The following is a 25,389-nucleotide window of genomic DNA, read 5'->3' as shown; positions in this document are numbered from 1 at the left end:
CTCCAGACACGGTCCAATGGTTCAGATCCAAGCCTTAATCCCAAACGGTCCACCCTGTTCTTGCCCCAGCAGCATTCTCTGACCTCACGAGCAGACTCAGAAATCTGGACACATTGGCATCTGAGGCCCAGAGACTCACCACATAGCTCTAGTTCTGTCTGAGAGGAGAAGAGAATGCCCCGTTTGCTTCAGCCAGTCATAACGTGAGCAATAAGCACTTCATGGAAGGTGTTTAGGAGCCAGAGGACATGCGGAGCAGTTCTAAGAAGATGGACATGACCTGGGATGCTGGCTAACCTGTCAGTTTCCCTGGGAAATGTCAATGTCCTTTCCTCCGTCCCCTCAGCCCTAATCCCACCCATCATATTTATTTTTGTGCGCAGTCCTGGCCCCTGTCCCTCCACCATTCACTATAAAACAAACTTTTTATCAGCACTGTGATACCTTATGAACATTATTTTATGTTTATAAGAAACAAAAAAATGACATCAAGCAGAATGTTTATCCATGACGTACTGTTAGATCAAAAAAGCTAGATACAGAATAATGTGTAGAGTTCTACTTTCATTACCAACTATATCCATGTGTCGACTGTACCATATGAAATGTCTGTTTTTTATAGGGGAAAAATGATGTTGTTTAGAGAAGAGTGACTGAAAATCTCCTCCTGCCCCTCTCTGTACATAACCTGAGATAATCCTTTCTGCTCCTTCACTAGGGGCAGGAATGTCTCGGACCCCAGAACCAGGGCCCAGGGACTCACGCCAGGGTGTAAGCCCTGCCTGGGTGAGCAGGTAAGGTCTGACTCGCCTCAGGCACCATCACCCATCCCGAGGGCTGAGAGACACCACAGCACACGAGAGAGTGCTAAAATACTCGTCTTTTCAGGGAGAGGATATATCCACCCACCCCCTGCCCCCATCCCAGGAAATAGTTGCCAAAAGAAAGCTGGTGACTTAATGCCATATAATTTAGACTATTAAAATGAAGGGGAGGGGGGGAAAAAAATTTTTTAAAAAATAAATGCTTTTATATAAAAAGTGGTGGTGGGTTTGAGCATCTTTACACAAAGAGGGGCAGTATGAGAATGGTAAAAATTTCATTCCTCAAGAAGCTATTAAATTTCTAATAAATTGGCCTCTAAATATTTAAAACAAAAATTGTTAAATATTGGGAACTGCCCTGACTGGTTTCAGGAGCTGTAAACAACCCCCCATGGCTGAGGCTGAGTGAGCAACCTTTGGACCATAAACCACTAAGGAGACAAAGCTTATCTCCCTGTCAGGGGCACCGCCTCTGCTCCTTTTACTTCACCCTGCCTGGCCCCCAATGCTTGATCAGCTAGCCAATGATGGGTAAGATTCCTCCAAGGGAGGGATGACCTAAGTCAGGCATGATCACTGGGAGCCCCCAGGGAAGGACTCAGGGGCTATAGTAAAAGAGAGTGATGGACCCTCACCCCTCGGCTTTGACATAGCCTGAGTCCTCATTCTGTCTGAAAGAAGTCTCCTAATCTCTTAGCTGCCTTACTTAATCCTGAAAAAATGACAAAGAGCGGTGCAGCCCTGGGCTGAAAAGGGTGGGTTCCCCAGGGTGATCAGGCCTAAGAAAGAATGCATAAAATCCGGTGAAACCTGCCTTGCTAAGAATGCTCTCAACTAAGTGATAAGGGTCTGAGCAGGAAATGAGTTCATTTCCCAAAGTTTTGTAGCCCTTTAGCTAACTGACCCTGACTCAGAATAAGCCTTAGTAATTCTTTGTGTGCTATCTATTGTTTGATCCTTACTGTCTGACAATGATTAATGAGCTTTACCTATATTCCTGTGCAAAATGAACCTAATAAAAGCCCAATGAGGAGAAGGCTCTGGGCCATTCTCCTTTGAGAGATCGACCACCTTTCCTCCCCAAGCAGATCATGTCTCGGTAGACTTATTCTCATTCGTGGTGGCCAGAGGTGGGGGGCCCTGTGGGCGGAGGGCCCCCCCACAGTTAGATCTATAGGAAAAATCTGACAATTTTAAGAGATTTAAACACATTTCTCTCTGTTGTTAGGCCAAACAAACAAAATCAACAAATATATGGAAGATCTGACCAGCTAGGGAACAAGTTTAATCCAATAGACATATATAGAAGTCTTTATCTAATAAAGGATACATATTCTTTTCAAGTACACATGAAATACTTATAAAACAAGCCTATAGATTTCCAAATAATAAATATAATATAGACCAGGGCCTAACAAACCATGGCCTACAGGCCAAAGCCCGCCTTTCACTTGGGTTTGTATTAAGTTTTACTAGTAGACAGCCGTATGAATCCACCTGCATACTGTCCATAGGCACTTTCATGCTATAATGAAGCAGAACATGTGGCCCACAAAACCTGAAAATATTTATTTTTCTGGCCCCTTACAGAAAAAGTTTGCCAATTCCTGATTTAGATAATATTCAATGATAAAAACACAATTATGTTAGAGGTTAATTACAAAATAATAAATTTTAAAACTTCATATTTTTGGAAGGTACAAAAGTATAAACTTAAAAGCTCTTTTAAATAGCTGAGTGAAACCAGAAATCATAATGGGAATTCAAAGTCTTTAAAACTGGTGGTTAGGATGTGAAATGTAGAAACCAATCATTGTACTCGTGGTAACAATTAGAAAACAAATGAATAAACTGACAAAATTATATATATATATTTTTAGAGACATTGGAAAACTATGAATAATACAAAGGCCAATGGAGCTAAATTTTAGAGCAGAAAGAACCTGTGCAAGTAGAGACTGGGGACTGCCTCCCTCTCAGAGGACAGTCGCTGAGACTGTCGGACTGTCAGTGTGGGGCCAGCCTGCTCTGAGACAATGAGAAGCCAGCCGCCCTGCGTGGCCACACAGGCTGCCTTGACGAAGCAGAGTCTGGAGAAGCTCAAGTGCACGGCTGGCTTCCCCCACTGGCCAGTACTCCCTCACGGGATGTTTGCTGAGTGCTGAGCAGTAAGGAGACAGGGGGCCAGAGGACATTCAGAGAGAGATTTCCTGAAATATTATTTTGTTTGGGAAAGAAGTCTGCTTGAGGGGAGGGCCTGTAAAAAACACAAGACAGGCATCACTCTCAGGATATTTGAAACTGAAGATAAGTCCATCCACCTCAGTATCAGACTGAAATGAGCCTGAAGAAATGAGTCTACTGTTTAGCTACCTCAAGGAAGAAAAGGTTGTTCTCTCCCTGGGAGAAAATATAACCTACTTCAGACTCCAGGGCTATTATATATAATGTACAAAGATAGAGAGATAGATGACAGATAGATAGTTACAGATACTAATACAGAGAAGTAGAAAAATGTGACCCATACACAAGAGAAAAAATAGACAGTAGAAAAGTCCTACAGACACTGGCTGTTGTAGCTCAGTGAATTGAGTGGGAGCCTATGAACCAAAGGATCAAGGTTTGATTCCCAGTCAGGGCACATGCTTGGGGTGCAGGCCAGTTCCCAGCAGGGGACACACTAGAGGCAACCACACATTGATATTTCTCTCCCTCTCTCCTTCCCTTCCTCTCTAAAGATAAATAAATAAAAATTACAACAACAAAAAAAGTCCTACAGGACTTCTGGGTATTTATCTAAAAGAATCATTTCTTGCTATTTATTTAATAGAATCATTTCTCTTATATAAGTTGTCTTCATCTCCATGTTCACTGCAGCATTATTGGCAATTGCCAAGACATGGAAACAACCTAAGTGTTCATCAGTGGGTGAATGGATAGAGAAGATGTGGTATCTATATACAATGGAATATTATTCTTCCACAAAAAAGAAGGAAATCCTGCCATTTGCAACATCAGGGATAGTCCTTGAAGGTGTTATGTGAAGCTAAGTAAGTCAGAGAGAGAAAGACAAAGACTGTACACTCTCAATTATATGCGGAATGTATAAAAAAGCCCCAAACCCTGAATCAGAGATACAGAAGATGGATTAGTAATTACCAGGGAGGGGAGTTAAAAAGATTAATAAAAGTAATGGAAAAGTATGTGACTAGATATAAGATCAATGATATAAATCAATTGTATTATCTTTGCATTTGCAAGCAAACAATTAGGAATGAAACATTTTTTTAAAGGGCTTCATTTATACTCACAACAAAACTATAAGCTACTTAAGAGTAAATCTAAGGAAAAAAGAGTGCAAGACCTATGCGGAAAATTACAACGCTTTTCGGAAAACCTCAGAGGAGACCTACATCAATGAAGAGATGTTCCCTAGGCAACGGCTAGAAAGAAACAGCACCTTAAAAGGGTTGCTCTCCCCACACTGATCTACACACACAGTGCAGCGTCAGTACAAGTGCCAACAGGGCATTTGTGTTTTTTGTGGAATTTAATGAGCTGGCATGTCATCAGTAGAGAAGGGACTATTTAAGAGATAGCTTGCAAAGCTATCTATATGGGGAAGAAATGAAACTGTTTCTGACTCATACCATAGATAAAAATCATCTTCACTTAAACTAAAAACAAAACGTCAAAAACAAAACTTTAAATTTTTTTTAGAAGACAATACTGTTAAAATCTTTCTGACCTTGAAAGTAAGATTCATTAAATAAGACACACAAAACAATGCTAACTTTAAAAAAAAAAGAATGAGACTCTTGACAGTATTAAATTTAGAACTATGTTAATCAAAAGCTTAAAGAAAATAAAAATACAAGCTGTAAATGATAAGATATTTGAAATACCTAAAACTGCCAATGGACTTGATCCACAACACAGGGGTGGGCAAAAATAGGTTTATAGTTGTGAGTATGCAAGGCAGAGCTTATTTGTGTAATTTATTAATTATTGTATTATTTATTTATAACTGTAGATCCAGTTTTGTTCTTCCCAGTATATAAGGAATTCCCACAAATAAAAAAAAGGGGCTCAGTTCAGTTTAAAAATAGGCAAAAGCGATAGAGAGCATTTAACAGAAGGAAAAGATTTGATCAATAAACATATGATGAGATGTTAAATCTCAGGTAAACATAAGTTAAACCATAATTACACATGATGACCCACTTATTAGAAGGTCTAAAATTAAAATGACCAGCCAATCCAGTGTTCGCAAATATGTGGAAACTCGAACATTCCTATACTGTTGATGTGAATATAAAATGGTTCAACCACTTTAAAAAACAGTTTTGCTTTTTATAAAAATTTAACCAAAAGACCTAGCTATTGTAATCCTAGGTATTAATCCAAGAGAAACAAAAGTACATGTCCATCCTAAGACTTGTATATAACACTCTTGTTGCTTAAATTGCAATAGCCCAAAACTGGAAACGACGCAAATACCTATGAATAGGTAGATGAATAAACAAATTGTGGTATATCCATGCATCAGAATATTCGACAATATAAGTAATGAACTTTTGATACTTGCAACAACATGAATGTATATCGAAATAGGTACACTAAGCCCTGGCTACTGTGGTTCAGCTGGTTGGAGCATCATCCTGAAAACTGAAAGGTCGCGGGTTTGGTTCCCAGTCAGGACACATGCCTGGGCCGTGGATTCATCCCCAGTGCTGGCATGTGTGAGAACAGTGCCTGGCCGAGTGCACAGGAAAGGCAACCAGTCACTGGATGTTTCTCTCTCCCCCTCTCTCGCTCCCTCCGCTGCCCCCTCTCTCTAAAATCAATAAGCATGTCCTTCGGTGAGGATTAAAAGAAATAGGTATACTGAGTGAAAGAAGCCACATTAAAAAAGGGAACCAACTATACGCCTCCATTTATATAAAAGTCTAGAAAATGCAAACTAAATTTTATAGAAACAGAAAGCAAATCTAATAGTTACCTGAGTGTGGGGGAAAAAATAAGAGGTAGGAAGGAGGGGTCAAAGGGTCACAAGAAAACTTTTATGGTAATGGACATGTTCAATATCTTGTTTGTGGTGATATCAGCAAAACATATCAAATTATATACTTTAAATATGTAGTTTACTCTACGTCAGGAGTAAAGTTTGCTGTTGTTTGACTCTAACAGAAAAATTCCTTTTAAAGAGAAAATCCCTCTTTTTATTCAAACACCTCAAGGGGCCTTTTTGGTTGGCAAAGTTGAGGTTTCGGGCTGACACAAGAGTGGACTGATACCATAGGAGAGTCACTTGCTCTGTAAAATAAATCAGGAGAGCCATGGCTGGTATGGCTCAGTAGATTGCATGTTAGCCTGTGGGCCTGCAAATGAAAGGTCATGGGTTCGAATCCCAGTAAGAGAACATGTCTGTGTTGCAGGCGAGGTCCTCAGTTGGGGATATGTGAGAGGTGGATGTTTCTTTCCCACACTAGTGTTTCTTTCCCTCTCTTTAAAAATAAATAAATCTTTTTTCTTTAAGCAAGATAAATTTTTAATTTGATATGGGTTGTCCAGAATTCAGAGAAGAGAAGACAAGAAAGAAGTCTCCAGAGAATGTGGGAAGAATCTGTACAACACGGGAGCCAGCAGAGTTCATGGAGAAAGATGGGCAGCGGAAAACTCTCTGGGGTGGGGATGGCCATAGAACTTCGTTACCCAATGCTCATGTTTACAGTGCTGCCTATTCTGTGAAGTAGTCCCTTCCATCACCCCCAAACCTTTGGTCAAGTCTGTTCTAAGACACTGGCGGTGAATTCATGGTGTTTTGGAGAATCAAAGAGAAAGGGACAGTTCCATGTATCAGCCAAAACAGAGAGAGAGGCAGCAGCCACAGGACTTGTGAGGGCAGCTGAGACGAGAAGCGAGCTGGAGCCAGGATTGGAGACGGCACCGGACAGTATAAGCATTCCCTTCAGGAACTGTTGGAATCCGAGGCCTTTCTGCAGAATGTGGGGTGGGGAAATGAGCCATTTTGTCTGAGAATTAAAGGAAAAGGTTACTCCAGAGAATGGCTTCTTGGGAATATCTCGTTGATCCTAGAACATGCTTTGGGAAGGGCTGCGCTAGACTGTGCTAACTACCGAAGAGGTGAGTCGATGAAAACCGGGCCACGTAGAGACTGTGGTGTGAGTGACACCCCTTGGAATTGCCTCTTGTGCTGGTGGTGCGTCTCTGCTCTCTAGACCAGTCCCCCCAAACTATTCCCAATGATGTACCTTTATTTTTATCTCTCTTTCTTTCTCATATGTAAAATATATATAATTTTTAAAGTATTTTCCACTTTCTTCCCAGCTTCATTCTGTCCCTAGCTGGACCAAAAATGAATTAATCTCTTCTACCCTAATTATCCCTCCTAGTTCACCCCAAATATGAGCTATCAGATCCCTCTTTTATTATTCAACTTCTCCCAAGTCCCCACCTTCTTCTAATAAAATATGCTTTACCAGTAGTTTCAATTGTAAAACAGCAAGAGAGGGACTGCCAAGACAGTGGGGATGGAGGGAAGTGGGTGTGAGAAATTCACTTTCCCCAACTGCCATTCATTAGCCAACTAAAGAGAGACCACTGGGAATGAGGTCTCGTTTTGCAGAGGCAGAGTCATGGAGAAAATGTAGTTCTTAAATTTATGTTCATCTCTTCTTTCTAGCCAAAGTTACAGGAAGAAAGTAACCACAGGACCAGAAAATGTAGATGAAGATGCTCTTCCCAAGAGGAAAAGTCTGTGGGGCTCCCGGGAGGATCATTTACCTTGTTGTGTGGTGTGGTGGCTGGTCTTGCCTAGGAAACTCTGAGAAGTTAGCCCTCCATCGCCCCAGGTGTTTCGGGGGTGGACCTGTCCAAGGACGGCAAGCCGCTGTCTGCCCTCTCTGCGTTCTGTTCCAGATCAAAGATTCTGTGATGCCATCAATCAGTCAGAATGTGCAAAGTTGCCTGGATACCTCAGGTCAGAGACCACAGCTGGCCATCTCACCAAACATGTGCCGAGAGACCAGGTTGTGGGAGAACGTGGCGGTGTGGCTGCCTGAACCTGGGCCAGATCACCTGTTAAGCAGAAGGCAAAGGGAGAGACCCCCAGCAGAACCAGGGGAAAGGAGAGCTGGGAGCTGGAGGTGTCTTACCAAGGAATGGGAGAACTACAGAAAGATGACAAGGGCGACAAGGTTTGGGGTTTGCTAAGACAAAAATCTGACCATGAAACATTTCCCCAGAGAGACATAACCTTAAAATACAAAAAGATAAATTTAATAAATCCTTACAAACTCTCTCCAGGGAGATATGAGCCTAAAATACAATAAAGTTCATTTTGATTAATCCAGCACCTGCACGCAGCAGTATCTGTTTACTGAATGTGTGAAAAAAAAACATTCCCCAGTGAACCTCACCCCCCGCCTGTCCCCAGTTCCAGGGGGCCCCTCTCTCACTCCTTTAGACTGTGGGATCACGCGATCGAGTCGCTGGAAGTATGCACTCAAATGAAATTTGAATAATCTGTTAGAGGTATTGTAGAAGATACTCCACATATTCCGCCGTTGGTGAGAAGGCTGGACTGGAGAGGTGCCTTCAGCAACTCTGTGCCCCTTATTCCACTAGCAGAGCATGAAGTTACCAAGCCAGCCTCCCAGGTGAAACAGTCATATCTCATGCAAAGATTCTTAGGAAGTATAATACGTTTTATTCATTTACTGGATTTCCTATACCCAACAATTCTCAAAACTAGTATCAACAACAGCAGCACAAACCACCTGTAAAATGACAAACAGGTGCCCCAAAAGACACCCCTCCCAATAACACACACATATTGAGAAAAGTCCCGCAGGGTGCCCACACTGCTCCCTGTGAGCAAGGCCAGCTTCCCGCAGGCTCCCTGGCAGTCCCGCCCTCCGCATCCTGAATATTCCAGTCTTTGGAGTCAACGTGACAAGTCAAGAACAAGTTAGATTAGATCTCCAGCTTACGCCAGAGCCCCCAGCCCTCTCGAGTGTGCATCCACAAGCAGAGGGCCCAGTCCACTACAGCAAAGGCTGAAGCACAACCACGGGAGCTCAGCCAGACGGGCCACAGGCACAGATCGCACATACGTTGCCAAGTGCAGCGGCCACAAGACCCAAAGCCCTAGAGAACTGACAGCTCAGCTCTCAACCGAGAATCTGCTGAAAGGGGATGTCTCGAGCCACATGCTTTGATTTTACAAGTCGGCTCATCCTGAGCCCAAATATACCAAATAGAGATATCATGTACTGCCCTTGAAAACGAGAAACAAAAAGCTAAGAGTACTCAAGAACTTGGGGTTCTCTTGCGGCCACCCAGAAGGTGAAGTCGGCCAGAAGCCTGCCTGTTGGTCCCAGACCCACTCATCTGCCGGAGGAAAGGTTGGTCAGAGCCCGAGGTGCCTCGGGCCGGCCAGGAGGGCTTCCTAGTTGTCCTGGGCCTACTGAAACCTCTTGGCCACGGCGGTGATCAGAGCTGCTCCCTTCCCACTGCCATCTTCCGAGAGCATGAATGTCACGTCGCACTGGGGGGCCAGGTCTTTCACGGTTTCCTGCAGGACTGTAGAAAAGCTGTAAAAATGAGAAGAGAAAACCTTCATCAGCACTGACGTATGGAATCAGCATATTAACAAATTATTTCAAATTAACTTGTTGCTTCCAGTTTGCTTCTCAAGGTCCTAGAAGACCTTACAGTTTCATAAATAGCTGTTTTAATATTATCTTTTATTGAATGATACCAATGCCAAAGAATACGCTAGATGTTTGACATACGGCATATCAAAGTGTAACAAATAGTAGTTTGAAGATAATTATTGCTATCTTTACTACATAAATAAATTGATGCTCCAAAATTAACAAACTTGTCCAAATTTACACAACTAGTCAATTTATTAAGATTTGTACCAGGCCAGTCTTTTTCCAAACCCCACATTTTTTTGTTCAAATTTTCCCCCAATTTTTAAAAAGATTTTATTTATTTATCTTTAGAGGGGAAGGGAAGGAGAGAGGGAGAGAAATATCAATATATGGTTGCCTTTTATGCGTCCCCTACTGGGGACTGGCCTGCAACCCAGGCATGTGCCCTGACTGGGAATCGAACCGCAATCCTCTGGTTCACAGGCCCGCACTCACTCCACTGAGCTACGCCAGCCAGGGCTTCCCCAAATTTTTATTTTCAAAATTTTCAAACTTAAAGAATAGTTCAAGTACCTCTATACCTTCTGCCTAGACTCAACAAAGTTAAAATTTTGCCCTGTTTTCTTTATCCATCCACCCATTTATTCATCTCTCCCTCCATTAATTTCCTCCTAAAGCATACAGCCTTAATCACAACACTTGGCCTCTCACAACTACCACTTGCGCTATTAAATCTGTTGGAATCGACATCCTGGGAGTCAGTTACCAGGCCAGTCTGTGGGATCATATATGTTTACCAAAGGCCTGGGCATCTGGGCCGAAGATCCCGGGCTCCTGAGTTACTGTAATGGTACAGGTGGTGGCCATCTCTGGGGGCCAGCACGCCAGAGCAGGTTCTGAACGCAGCTGGAACACGGGGCCAGTGGGTGACTCTGGTCAACCACTGGTGCTCCTTGGGACTCTGCTGGTTAAGTGAGAGAATGTTGGGAATGTTGCTGGAGGCACAGTAAGGGTACTTAGCCCCAAACTTCCCAGGAGGTAGGAGAAAATGGCTTGGCAGTCATTGCTCAATTAACTTTCTTCCTCCCTCCCTCCCTCCCTTCCATCCTTCAGGGTACCATTCAGTGGGTTTTAGTATATTCACAAAGTTGTGCAACCATCACCACTGTCTAATCCCGGAACACTTTTGTCATCCTAAAAAGGAAACCCATACCCATTGCTAATCATTCTCTACTCACATTGCCCCTGCAAAGCCTCCAATAGTCACCAATTTTTCTATCTCTGTAGATTTACCTATTCTGGACTTAATATAATAGAATCCTATAATATGTGGCCGCTTGTGTCTGGCCACATAACATAACGTTCTTCAAGGTTCATCAAAGTTGTAGGTGTGTCAGTACTTTATTCCTTCATATGAGCAATATCCCATTGTATGGCTATCTTTTTTACCCATCCATCAGATGATGGACATTTGGGTTGTCTCTCCTTTTGGCTATTATGAATAATGCCGCTATGAACGTCTCTAACAAGTATTTGTGTGAACATGTTTTAAATTCTTTTGAGTAAACCTAGGAATGAAATTGCTGGGTCATATGGTAAGTTTTTATTTACCTTTTTAAAAATTTTTAACTTATTTATTTAAAAATTTTTTAAGATTTACTTATCTTTAGAAGGGAAGGGAAGGAGAGAGGGAGAGAAATATCAATGTGTGGTTGCTTCTCATGCATCCCCTGCTGGGAACTGGCCTGCAACACAGGCATGTGCCCTGACAGGGAATTGAACCATGATCTTTTGGTTTGCAGGCCCATGCTCAATCCACTGAGCTACACCAGCCAGGGTTACTTATTTATTTTTTAGAAAGAGGGGAAGAGAGAGAAAAAGAGGGAAAAAAACCCGTCAATGTGCAGTTGCCTCTCATGCACCCCCCCACTGGGGACCTCACCGGCAACCCAGGCATGTAACCTGATTGGGAATCGAACCAGCGACCCTTTGGTTCGCAGGCTGGCACTCAATCCACTGAGCCATACCAGCCAGGGATGTTTATCTTTTTTAGAGATTGCCAAACTGTGTTCCCACCAGCAAGACATCAAGGCTCCATTTTTATCACATCCTGACCAACACTTGTTATTGTCAGTCTTTTTTATTATAGCCATCCTAACTGGGTGTGAAATGGTATTTCACAGTTTTGATTTGCATCTTCCTAGTGACAAATAATTCTGAGCATCTTCTCAAGTGCTTATTGGCCATTTGTAGATCTTCTTTGGAGAGATGTCATTTGTTAATCAAGTTACTTGTCTTTATCATTGAGTTGTTTTGTATTCTTTATATATTCTAAATATAAGTCCCTCATCAGATATATGATTGCAAATATTCTATTTTTTCTTTGCAACTTCTATGGTGTATAAATTTTTTTTATTTTGATCAAGTCCAATTTATCTATTTTTTATTTTGTTGCTTATGCTTTTGATGTCATATTTTAGACCGTCACCTATTTCAAAGTCACAAGAATTTATACCTATATTTTAAGAGTTTTATAGTTTTAGCTCTTAATTCAGGTCTTTGATCCATTTAAAAAAATTTTTTTTATTCATTATATCATTACAGTTGTTCTATTTCCCCCCTTCATTCCCCTCCACCCTACCCCCCCATCCTCACCATTACCCTCCCTTTAGTTTATGACCATGTGTCTCAAGTTCTTTAGATTCTATATTTCCCATACTATTCTTGCCACCCCCATCTATTTTCTGTCTACCATCTATGCTACTTATTTTCTGTACCTTCTCCCCCCTTCTCCTTCTCCCACTCCCTTGTTGCTAACCGTCCTTGGCATCTTCATTTCTATGTTTCCACTCCTGATCTATCTGTCCTTTTAGTTTGCTTTTGTTTTAGGTGTGGTTGTTAATAACTGTGAATTTGCTGTCCTTTCACTGTTCATGTTTTTTTAACTTCTTTTTCTTAGATAAGTCCCTTTAACATTTCATATAATAAGGGCTTGGTGATGATGAACTCCTTGAATTTGATCTTATCTGAGAAACACTTTATCTGCCCTTCCATTCTAAATGAAAGCTTTGCTGGATAGAGTAATCTTGGTTGTAGGTCTTTGGATTTCATGACTTGGAATACTTCTTTCCAGCCCCTTCTTGCCTGTAAGGTCTCTTTTGAGAAATCTGCTGACAGTCTGATGGGAACTCCTTTGTAGGTGACTGTCCCCTTATCTCTTGCTGCTTCTAGGATTCTCTCCTTCATTTTAATCTTGGCTAATGTAATGGTGATGTGCCTTGGTGTGTTTCTTCTTGGGTCCGACTTCTTTGGGACTCTCTGAGCTTCCTGGATTTCCCGGCAGTCTATTTCCTTTACCAGATTGGGGAAATTCTCCTTTATTATTTGTTCAAATAAGTTTTCCACTGGTGGATGTTCCTTTCCCCCTTCTGGTACCCTTATAATTCGGATGTTGGAATGTTTAAAGATGTCCTGGAGGTTCCTAAGACTCTCCTCATTTCTTTGAATTCTTGCTTCTTCACTCTTTTCTGTTTGGCCATTTTTTTCTTCCTTCTGGTCCACTCCATTGATTTGAGTCCCAGTTTCCTTTTCATCGCTATTGGTTTCCTGTGCAATTCCATTCATTTCAATTAGTTTTGCCTTCATATGTTTCTCTAATTTGTGGCTATAATCAACCAGATCTGTGAGCATCCTGATCACCAGTGTTTTAAACTGTGCATCTGAGAGTTTTGCTATTTCTTCATCACTTAGATTTATAGGCTCTGGGGCTTTGAGATCTTCTTGAGCCATTTTTGTGGTCAGGTTGCTGGGTTGTGACGCTGTATGTGGGGGCGTGGTCAGAGCGAGGAAATGGCGACCCCCTCTGCTGTTTCGCGCCACTGGGTGAGGAGCAGAGCCTTAGGTCGTTCACCAAGGCAGGGCCCTCTTTGATCCATTTTGTGTTAATTTTATACTTGATGTGAGGTTGAAGTCCAACTTCATTGTTTTCCATGTGGAAATCCAATTATTATGCCATTTGTTAAAAAGAATACTTTTTTCCCCATTGAATGGCCTTTGCATCCTTGTTGAAAATCAACTGGCCATAAATGTGCAGGTTTATTACTGGACCCTTAACTTCTATTCCAATGGTCTATATGTTTAATCTTTATGCCAGTACCATACTGTTTTGATTACTGTAACTTTAGAGTAAGTTTTTAAATAGAGAAGTATGATTTCTTCAGTTGTGTTCTACTTTGAAGATTGTTTTCACTATTCTGAATTCTTTGCATTTGCATATGAATGATAGCATCAATTTACTGATTTCTGCAAAGAAGTGTGTGGGGATTTTGATAATGGTTATGTCTGATCTGAAGATAAATTTGGGAAGTATAGCTATCTTAATATTAAGTCTTCCAATCCATTAACACAGATGTCTTTCCAAGACCTAAATAATAATAGGTCTTTAATTTCTTTTAGTGATGTACAAACGTACAAATTTTGTATTTGTTTTGTGAAATTTATTACTAAGTATTTTATTCTTTTTAATGCTGTTGTAAATAAACTTATTTTCTTAAGTTTCACTTTTTGATTATTCATTGCTAATGCATAACTGCTTTTATATATTGATTTTATTCTGAAACCCTGCTAAACTTGTTTACTAGTTCCAATAGTTTTGTGTGTGTGGATGCCTGAGGATTTTCTACATACCAAATCATGTCATCTGTGAAGAAAGATAGTTTTATTTTTGCCTTTCCAATATGGATGCCTTTTACCACCTTTTCTTGCCTAACAGAGCTGGCTAGACTTACCTATGGTTTTCCACTTGAGGTCATGCGTTTTGAGTCTGGTTCTTACAAACCTCTCCTTGAATCAAGATTTGACTGATAGACACTAATCACAAACCATGTAGAGGCAGCATTAGAAGCAGTACAATGTTGACCAGCAGTGGCGCAAGTGGGCATCCTTGTCTTGTTCCCAGTCTAAGGGAAAAGCATCCAGTCTTTTACCAGTAAATATGATGTCAGCTGTGGATTTTTCTTAGATGTTCTTTGCCAGGTTGAGGAAGTTTGCTGAGTACATTTATTCCTGCTTTGCTGAGTACTTTTCATCTTGGAAGGTGTTAGATGTTACCAAATGCTTTGTCTATACTTAGTGATATAAGCATGCGGTTTTGTTCCTCAGTCAAGTTATGGTTCAAGGGAAGGGCTTGTAGGAACCACAACAAAAATACGTGACCCCAAAGAAAAAGCAAAAGAAGATACCACTCAGTTATTTCAGACAATTAGCATCACAGGAAGGGCTAAGGAAGAAGGATTACAATAATAAGTTCATGTATATATTTCCACATGACTGAAAATTTGTATAGGCTTGTTAATAGTTTTCCTCTTCACCAAAACAAAACGTAAATCTCGAAATGAAAATAAAATGATAGCTTTCATCATTGAGATTTCTGTGATGTTCCATGCATGCTACACAAACTATTTAACTTAATCTTCATAATAATCTACGAGGCAGGTATGATATTTGTCCTCATTTAACAGGGTAAGAAACCGGCTCTAGGCCTCCCAGCTACTAAGCAGAAGAGCCATGATTCAAACTCATATTGCCTGACGGGGCTCTTAATCCTCCTGTCCACTTATTCTGAGCTAAGAAAATTATAAGCAGCTCCTACTTGACAATACTGTGTGTTTATAGTCAGTTTTCATTTCTCCCCTGAGAAGTCAATGGGAATGTGTTAATAATCAGTGCTTGTATTTACTGAGCACTGTGTGAAGCACTTCACAGGTATTAACCCCTGTAACCTTCACACAGTCCTGTGAGGCAGAGGCTACTACAGCCCACCTTTCATGATGAAAAAGCTGGGGTTCGGAGGGGAGGGCAAATATTCCCACATCGTGCTACTAGGAAGCAGAGCCACCAGGGCTCAACCCCGTCTGTCAAATTCAACCGGGACCACTCTCGCCCTCAGCACCCTCCCACCCCTGCCCTCTGCAGGCACTCACTGAGGGTGCAGTTTGTATAGGGTGCCGTCCACGCCCACAGTGATCTTCAGGTGCTCGAGCCCCTGGTCTTTCCTCCTTTTCTCCACGATGGCGGCCAAGCCCGCGCCACAGAGCTGGGCAGCCCGACGGGACACAGCTCCACACACCTCCTTCACCACGATGCTGTCCTCACACGTGCTGTCCAAGCCGAGCTGCTGCAGGATCCTCCTCACCTGGAGCAGGGCCAGCCGGTCGCTGCAGGCAAGCAGAATGAGATGTCAGGACCTGCTTTGGGTGCCCTGGAATCTGCCCCCCACGGCTCGCAGCCCCCCACCCCTAGATGTCCTGGGAAGAGAAAGAAAATGATCCAGACCATGGCTAAGTTGGAGCAGAATGCCACCCCCAGGAAATCCCATCACGCTTAAAAAAAAGTGTGAGAACCTCTTCTGTGAGCCATGTTCAAATCTATTATCTCACTAGGAGCTATTACTAGTTTCAGCAGATACATCAAGTATCCATTTCTCAGAAGAGGAATCTGAGGTTCAGAGTGCTAGAGACTTGCCCAGAGAGACTAGAGAGCAGGGATTCAAACACACGCCTTCTCACACCAGATCTAGCCAGCCTTCCCACTGAGTACCTGCTGGTACTCTGGCCCCGTTCTGCTGGCCGACTGTCCTTTGGCAACTATTCTGATTTTGTGCTTTCTCTTCCCAACTAGACTACATGCTCTTTGAGGGTAAGACTGTAGTCTCAATAGTAGCCAGTCAGGGTTGTGTACGTTCAATGGGCAAATGAATAAACAACCACACGATGTACGGTCAGCATCTAAGTAAATGGGAACCTGCTAGGCCATGCAGAGAAGTACCCATTGTGGGGACCCATTAGCCTCGACTCTACACCCTGCTTGTCTCACAGTGAACTTAGAAAGCTGACGCCCCAGCTAAATAATGGGAAGTTACAGCCTCGACTGTCTCATGTACCACTTAGGAGAAGAGCATGATCAAGAGAGAACAACTGAGAAACAAGCTCTGAGATTATATAGCAGATTCAACAGGTAAATGGGGGTGTAGCCAGGCAATAAAATACTCTGTAGACGTAAAGGATGAGTTCGTATTTCATGCTATGAAAAATGCTCATGATGTATTAAGTGAAAAAATAAATTATAAAAATACTATGTGCCATGTGACCTTAGTTTGTTTTTGTTTTTAAATAATGTTTGTCCTTGAACAACAATCATAAAAAGCAGAAGAAAATCTATTCAGATGCTTGGTAGAATTACCAGTAATTCTTATTTTCTTTCTTTTGCTTATGACTGAGCAATATTTGTATAGGAAGAAAAAAGTGGGGTTGTATTAGCATGTATAAAATTTCTTCCATAGTGTAGCTCTTCACGGTTTACCTAGTTTTTTCATATATGTTTCCTTCCTCGATCCTCAGAGCGATCCTTGGGGTTAAGCAGCAGAGCAATTGTTTTTTTTTATAAAGTGGAAATCAGGGTCCAGAGAGGTGAAGCTACCTGCCGCAGATCACACAGCACAACCGAGGTAAATGGTAGAGATGAATCTTAAGCTCAGGCTCTGGGACTGTAAACCCAGGATTCTTCCCCTGAGAATCACAGTCCCGCCCATTCAACAACATGTTCTGAAATGGGTCACAGTCAGCATAGCACCTACTGTCTCCCATTGGCACTAGATGGGGGTTATCTTCTTTTATTCCTTAAAGGCTTAAAAAAAAAAAAAAAAGCCCATAAGAATCAAAGCATCCGAAGCAGACACCTTCAGGTGCAAATATCTGTGGAGGCATACAGGTCCTGACAACTTGCTTTGTCCAGAAACAACTTTCTTTGTATTCAGAAAAGCAAGGTAAAATAAGTCGATCTGTTTATCTCTTGCACACAGGCAAGAAACTATTTCTTCTACACAAGAGGGGACCCCTCTGGTTACCAAAGGTAATGACTTTTAACTTGCACTTTTGGATCCGAGGAGTTGAAGACCAGACCAAAAAAAAAAAAAGAATGCCAAATGTTTGCTAATTAGAAACATAAAATCACCACTGCTGCTGCTGCTGCTGCTGCTGCTACTAACTCTCGCATCACCTCCTTAAACAGCAAGACCTCTGCAGTGGTCCATCCGATTTCCCTTGGTAAGTACACTGCTTTCATTTATGAAGAGTTTTCTTGCCCTGAGCAGTATGGCTCAGCTAGTTGAGCATCATCCCACAAAGAGAAAGGCCATTGGTTTGATTCCTGGTCAGGGCACATGCCTGACTTGCAGGCTCGGACCTTGAGAGACAACCCATTGATGTTTCCCTCCCTCTCTTTCTCCTTCCCTTCTCTCTCTAAAAATAGACAATTTTTTAATAGTTTTATTTGTTTTCCCAAAATGATTTTTGGCTTCTTGGCACCTGGCCATAAAGGAATGCAAACTGAGAAATGCAAAGGAATGCAAACTGAGTAAAATCCCAAACTCACAACTCCAATTACAACCAGAGCTGGTAGGAAAAGTCGTGAAACTGGCACATCTGTGCATAACTGGTGGTAGTGGGATGTGGAACTGTCTTTTTAAAAAGTGTGTTCATAGGCAAAGGCCTCTTTAACCAAATGCTTGTACTCCTCAGGCAGTTATTCATGAGATGCAAATGACTTTGTGTACAAAAACAATAATTATGGTGTTATGCAGAATGGTAGAAATCCATAAATTACAATCTAGCCATCCTGTACTAAAAAGGGGGAGTTCAGTAAATTATAGTACAGCAACCTAATGCAACATGATGCAGCCATTTAAAACAATTACACCAAAGAACTGATCTGGGGGAGTTTCTCTTTCCAGAAGCATCCCAGCAAATAAACGCAGACAGAGTGACAGCATTATCACCACTTCACAATCTCCAGTGAAATGACAGATCTAAGCAGTGAGCATCAATAACTGCTTACCTCGAGAGAGAGAGAGACAGACAGACAACGCAGTACACCTGTGAAATATTCTTGTCTGTAACTCAACACTGAATCTAACCATGTGTCTGGGTCTAACTGTAAGTTTGCAGGAAATATAAGGGACAGAAGAAAATAGTAAATGCTGTGATCATCAAAATCTTTAACACAGGAAATTCATTGGATAAAAGGATAGTTTTTTTGTCAAATACATGTGAAACAAGAGAGGGAGGAAACATCTACTGATTTAAAAAATATTTTTTAAAACATATCTACCAAATTGCCCCAGCTGGTCTGGTTCAGCTGATTGGGTCTTTTCCCACAAAGTGAAAGGTCACCGGTTTGATTCCTGGTCTGGGCATGTGCCTGGGTTGTGGGTTTGGTCCTCAGTGGTGGTCAGGGCATGTACAAGAGGCAACCAATCTCACATCATTGCTTTTCTCCCCCTCTTTCTCCCTCCCTTCCCCTCTCTAAAAATAAATAAATAACATATTTAAAAATATATCAATCAAATGTAATGTATGGACCTTATTTGGATACTGAGATAAACAAACTGTAAAAACCATTATTTTTAGGCAATTTGGAGAATGGGAACACTGATGGGACATTTTATGAGATTAAGGTTTATCATTAGCTATTTTGGGTGTGATGATGGTACTTCTTTTTTAAGGATCTATTTTAGAAAAATATTATGAAATAGTTATAGAGGAACTAACATAAAAGGTGATATTTGTTTCAAATGACTCCAGTTTGTGGGTGGGGAAGCAGGAGTATGTAAATGAACCCAGTTTGGCCATGAGTTGATCATTGTTAATGATGGGCTCATTTTCCTATTTCTTCTACTTTTAAAAAATATATATTTTATTATGCTATTATAGTTGTTCTATTTCCCCCTTCATTCCCCTCCACCTGCATACCCCTCCCCCACCATTCCCCCCCTTTAGTTTATGACCACATGTCACAAGTTCTTTAGATTCTATATTTCCCATACTATTCTTGCCCTCCCCCCTATCTATTTTCTACCTACCATCTATGCTACTTATTTTCTGTACCTTCTCCCCCCTTCTCCTTCTCCCACTCTCCTGTTGCTAACCCTCCATGTGATCTTCATTTCTATGGTTCTGCTCCTGATCTAGCTGTCCTCTTAGTTTGCTTTTGTTTTAGGTGTGGTTCTTAGTAACTGTGAGTTTGCTGTCCTTTCACTGTTCATCTTTTTTACCTTCTTTTTCTTAGGTAAGTCCCTTTAACATTTCATATAATAAGGGCTTAGTGATGATGAACACCTTGAATTTGATCTTATCTGAGAAACACTTTATTTGTCCTTCCATTCTAAATGAAAGCTTTGCTGGATAGACCAATCTTGGATGTAGGTCTTTGGATTTCATGACTTGGAATACTTCTTTCCAGCCCCTTCTTGCCTGTAAGGTCTCTTCTGAGAAATCAGCTGACAGTCTGATGGGAACTCCATTGTAGGTGACTTTCCCCTTAGCTCTTGCTGCTTCTAGGATTCTCTCCTTCATTTTAATCTTGGCTAATGTAATGATGATGTGCCTTGGTGTGTTCCTTCTTGGGTCCAACTTCTTTGGGACTCTCTGAGCTTCCTGGATTTCCTGGCAGTCTATTTCCTTTGCCAGAATGAGGAAGTTCTCTTTTATTATTTGTTCAAATAAGTTTTCCATTGGTGGCTGTTCCTCTTCCCCTTCTGGTACCCCTATAACTCGGATGTTGGAACATTTAAAGATGTCCTGGAGGTTCCTAAGCCTCTCCTCATTTTTTTGAATTCTTGTTTCTTCTTTCTTTTCTGTTTGGTCATTTTTTTCTTCCTTCTGGTCCACTCCTTTGATTTGAGTCTCAGTTTCCTTTCTATTACTATTGGTTTCCTGTGCATTTCCCTTAATTTCAAGTAGTTTAGCCTTCATATATTCCTCTAATTTGTGACTAAAATCAACCAGTTCTGTGAGCATCCTGATCAGTGTTTTGAACTGTGCATCTGAAAGTTTGGCTATTTCTTCATGGCTTAGATTTATAGGCTCTGGGGCTCTGAGTTGTTCTTGAGCCATGTTTTGATCTGTTTGTGCCTCTTATGTATGAGGAGCGAAGCCTTAGGTGTTCACCAGGGCGGGGCCACCCAGGTTGCTGGTTTGTAATGCTCTATGTGGGGGTGGGGTCAGAGAGGGACAATAATGGTCCCCTCTGCTGGTTCCCGCCACTGGGGCCTGCACGGTCTGTCTCACCGCTTGCTCCTTCACCAGTTTATCTGCGCTCAAATGTGTGGCCGAGGTCCGCCCTCAGTGGGTCCTCCCACTTCTCCACACCTGGGATCCGCCCATGGCTGCTGGCGCACTTGGGTTGCGCACCTGGCTCGGTCCAGCGGATCTTTCCTTGCCTGACCCCGCTCTGCTGCTGGCTCTGCCCCTCTTACAGGTTTAGCTGAAGGGTTCATTGTTGTCAGACTTCCGTACAGTTCAATTTTTTTGTGGTTTGGCTGCGTTTTTGTTGCTAAAACTTTGTTGTTTTTAAACTTGGTTGTGTGAGAAGGCACAGTGCTTCCACCTACGCCTCCATCTTGGTGGAAGTCCCTATTTCTTCTACTTTTGTGTATGTTTCAAACTTCTCACAACAAAAAATCAAATAAAAACCAGAATTGTAAATGAAAATTCTCATGATTAAACACTGAATAAACAGTATACAAAATAATATGCATCATGTGACTGCAATCATGAAAATATGTTAACAAATATTCAAGAACTTGAAAGGAAATATAATTCACAAAAATAAAAACAGCTGTGTACGGGTCTGTGAATCAAACAATCGTGGTTCGATTCCCAGTCAGGGTACATGCCTGGGTTGCAGGCCAGGTCCCAGCAGGGGACACATGAGAGGCAACCATACATTGATGTTTCTCTCCCTCTCTCCTTCCCCTCCAAAGATAAATAAATAAAATCTTAAAAAAAAAAACACAGCTGTATTTAGTAGTGAGCATATGGGTGATTTTTTAAATGACTTTTCCTTAGTATTATGGACCGATTTTCTTTTCAGAAACAAAAAAACATCATTTTCTGTCCTAAGCTAACTCCTGTGTAACAGTTTAGGAACCTCAGGGCGAAGGCAGGCTGCTGGCCAGCCCCCCCACGACCCCTAACCCCAACTGTGTACACACCCTCACATTGCAGTCCTGATGCAGCTGGAGTTGGGTGCAGCCCCAGGAGGCAACCCCCTGCCTCCTCTTGGCCTTTCTGCCTTGTTTTTAAATCTCAGATCTGCCTCACCCTGGCATGACAGCAGCGTGTCCAAGTCAAGGCCTCTCACACTGAGCAGGGGAATGTGATCACATGTTACCTTTCAATCTGCGACAGGAACTTGGTTTCAAAGATGCCCCTGGTCCGGAGACGCTCTGAAATCTGCCCACGGAAGAGGAGACCCTGCTTCGTCAGGTCAATCAGGATCTGCCGCACAATCTCCCCCAGGTACATCCCACTGGTCATTTTCTCATATCTGTTTGGGGAAGAGGGATAGGCTGGTAAGAGCAGGAAAATCAGCGCTGATGAATGGTCCCCAAAAGACCACAGGGTCGGGCTGTGGAAGGCATACCATTGGAATCTGTCAGCTGCCTGGCTCGGAGTGTTTCAGAGTGAGCAGCAGGCCAGAGACATGCAACGAGGTGGGGAAGGAAGCCAGGCTTCGGAGCCATGTTGACCAGGAGCCATGTCCCTGCTCTGCAACATACTAGGGCCATGACCTGAGCAAGCACTAAGGTATCATCAACAAAACAGGGCACAAAACACTGACCCCACAAGACTATTGGGAGGCAAGTATCTGACATACAGTAAGTGCTAAGCAAAAACTAGTTCCTCTCATGGCCCCAAAGCCAGTTCTCCCTGGCTTTGTATTACAAATCTGTTCTACCGGAGATTCTCATAGCCTTATACTTGGAAAAAATCTGTCCCACTAGAGATTCTGCTCCATGAGAGAATATATTTTAACTGTCTGCACACACCAGGGGAGCTCAAAAAATGTTATCTCCCTGTCCCCTTTCTGTCAGGCTATGAGCAACATGAGGGAAGGAGCCAGAGAAGGTGCTTTGTCACCAACAGGCACTGACTAGGCACTGTGCACAGGTATGTGTGACAGTTACCAAACGCAACAATGCAGGGCTGGACCCCTATGGCCGGCAAGGTCAAATGGAAACCTGAGAGTGCTGCACTTGGGTGTTTCTCTTCACTGCCCAGGCCCCAGTGTGGAACCAAGATGAAACGGGCAATTATGGCAGTAAATTCAAATGTGCTGTCCCCTTAAATTCTCGCTCCAGAAATATAAGTCTCCAGAGGGTTCAGACACAAAATGACGTCACAAGGAATCTGCCCCGTGAGAAGAGCCATGATACTTGGATGCCCCAATTCAGGACTCAAAGATAAATACATTTATCAAATTCTTTTGGGGGGGCAATCCCTGGTTTAGCTGGGCTTACTACAACTCACCTGACTTCCAGCCACAAAGACTAGAGCCAAAGGAAGCTGAGGAATCACGGGGCCTCTTCTACACAGTGTTCTCAGTGCCACGGTCACCAAGACGTTTGTGGCCCAGGCATCCCATTCCATGACATTTCCTGTCCGCTCAACTTCCTCACTTGGCTACCACCCCGCTCAACAAATCTGCATTTCTGTATTATTTTATATATTAAGACACTGAGTTTAGTTGTGACCTGAGAGTAAAACATTTACTCTCTGGTACATTACAGAAAAGGTTTGCTAGCCCCAGTTCTAAGGCACAAGCCCAGGTTAATCATCCATTCCTAGCATGATAGCTCTATCCCTACCCACTCCTTTCTCTCCTACTCAAGAAGGTGTATGGGAATGTGAGGGAAAATGTACTCTATTTTTTAAAAAGAACCATTCACTATTTTCAGTATTTTTAGTATGATTAGTAATTGGAATACACCTCACAGGTGATTGGGACCCATGCTACAACGTGACATCATGGTTGAGAATTAGGACCCCCACCTTCCCCTGTGGCCACTTCCTCACCCAAGAGCAGCAGTGGCCAGCAACCTGGCAGCCAGCTGGAAAGTCCGAGGCTTTGGACTTCTGAATTGGACCTCTCAGAAGCCCATCCTGAGAGGGCCCATGGAGTCACCATACTCCTGCCCTGTGACACCGGCCCACAGTAAATGGACATTTTGACAGTCTCTACCTCACTTCCAAAGCCACCATTAGCCCTTATGGTATCTTATGGAAATTAGAAAAAGGCAACCCAGCTTCTGGTCAAGATGGTGATGTGGACAGACATGGCTCACCTCCTCCCACAACCACATCAAAATTACAACTAAAATATAGAACAACCATCACTCAGGACCATCAGAAATCAAGCGGAATGGAAGTCTGACAACTATGGAATTGGCACCACATCCGTCCAATCTGGTAGGGCTAGTGGAATGGGCTGGCCTCACACCCGTGGATAAAAATTCAGGGATATCTCAGGAGCAAGGACTCCCAGACCCACACCAGGCCCCCAGCCCAGGATTCCAGTGGCAGGAAGATAAGTCCCTACAAGTTCTAGTTGCAAAAACCAGTGAATCAAGTGGAGACGGCTGATGGAGCACTAAGTAGTTCCTCTTGGGGAACCCACACACAGACTCATCTACTCAGACTCACTCCCTCTGACCTCCAGAACTGGGATGGCAGCTTGAAGGGCACCAGTGGCACACAGGGAAAGAGTGAAGTGTCTGCCATCAGGTCAAGCAAAGGCCATTGTCCTTTTGTTGAACCCTCCCCCTACAGAGCCAGCAGTCCAGTGCCATATCTGAGAATTTACCAACCTAGCTAACACTCTGGGACCCACCCTGGAGATCCAGTCTCTTCCCCACCCAATTTACAGGCCTACCCAAGCTGCTTTTCCATAAGAATGGCTGGTCATGTCTCCTAAATCCTATCAAACAAGCAACAGCTGGCTTCTGTGAGCCCTAGCAGCAGCCAGATTAGAGTCACAGCTTGTTTCACCTGGGAATCTCCAAGCCCATACCAAGTAGCAGCCACTTCTGATTTCTTTACAGCTCAGGCAGTAAAGCACCAGGCGAAACATAGGTGGGGACTGACCTTGGCCTGGAACACCAGGGAAACTCCAGGGCCAATGTACCCAGTGGACAGCTACAGACCACAGTGGAGCACCACCACCCTGCCCCTGCACAGCTGATCCATGGAGAATAAAGGTTGTGGTCAGCGGTTACAGACAATCCTTGCAGATGACTGGCCTGGGTAAATCCCTCAAATTGACCTGCCAACAGCAACCAAGGCTCAACTATAAGAAGAAATGGTACTCGGCCCACACAAAGGGAACACCTCAAGTAACTAAATAGGGTGATAAGGAAAGCTGTACCACTGGACCCTACAAGACACCCACTACAATAGACCATGCTACCCAGACAGGGAGTCAAAGCAGCTCTACCTAATGCATAGAAACAAATACAGGGAGGCTGCCAAAATGAGGAGACAAAGAAACATGGTCCAAATGAAAGAACAGGTCAAAACTCAAGAAAAAGCTAAACAAAATGGTGATAAGCAATTAGATGCAGAGTTCAAAACACTGTTTATAAGGATGTTCAAGAAACTTAGTGAGGACCACAGCAGCATAAAGACCCAGTCAGAAATGAAGGATACACTGATTGAAATAAAGAACAATTTAAGGAAAGCAACAGAAGAATGGATGAAGCCAAGAATCAAATCAAATATTTGGATCATAAGCAAAACACAACCATGCAGAACAACAAGAAGAAAAAATAATAATTTAAAATGAGGATAGTATAAGCAGCCTCTGGGACAACTTTAAGAGATCCAACTTTCACCTTATAGGGATGCCAGAAGGAGAAGAGAAAGAGCAAGAAATTGAAAATCTATCTGAAAAAATAGTGAAAGAAAACTTCCCTAAATTTGGTGCAGGAAATGGACATGAAAGTCCAGGAAACACAGAGAATCCCAATTACAATAGATGCAAAGAGG

At 42.6% G+C, this 25,389-nt stretch overlaps 1 protein-coding gene across 2 annotated transcripts in view; it reads right to left on the bottom strand.

The window, feature by feature from the left end:
• The window catches only part of HKDC1 (hexokinase domain containing 1), a 60,342-nt gene that overhangs the window by 3,566 nt on the left and 31,387 nt on the right, over positions 1–25,389 (bottom strand). Inside the window, exons 16-18 of one of the 2 annotated variants that reach the window (XR_008391356.1) lie at positions 21,737–21,892; positions 15,490–15,723; positions 7,632–9,442 (exon numbers count right to left, since the gene is read on the bottom strand). Coding sequence is in view for 1 of the 2 variants with exons in the window: in XM_037130603.2 (XP_036986498.2) it covers positions 9,313–9,442; positions 15,490–15,723; positions 21,737–21,892 (520 nt within the window). In the remaining variant the exon portion in view is untranslated. Of the gene's footprint in view, positions 1–6,442; positions 9,443–15,489; positions 15,724–21,736; positions 21,893–25,389 lie in introns of those variants that run through there. The other variant, XM_037130603.2, reaches the window with a different exon arrangement.

Source organism: Artibeus jamaicensis, unplaced genomic scaffold (assembly GCF_021234435.1).
Source record: "Artibeus jamaicensis isolate MK-2021 breed Jamaican fruit bat unplaced genomic scaffold, CSHL_Jam_final contig_332, whole genome shotgun sequence".
NCBI classification, from domain to species: domain Eukaryota; kingdom Metazoa; phylum Chordata; class Mammalia; order Chiroptera; family Phyllostomidae; genus Artibeus; species Artibeus jamaicensis.
The sequence above is the reverse complement of the archived record's forward strand: the minus strand, read 5'-3'. Positions and strand labels throughout refer to the sequence as shown.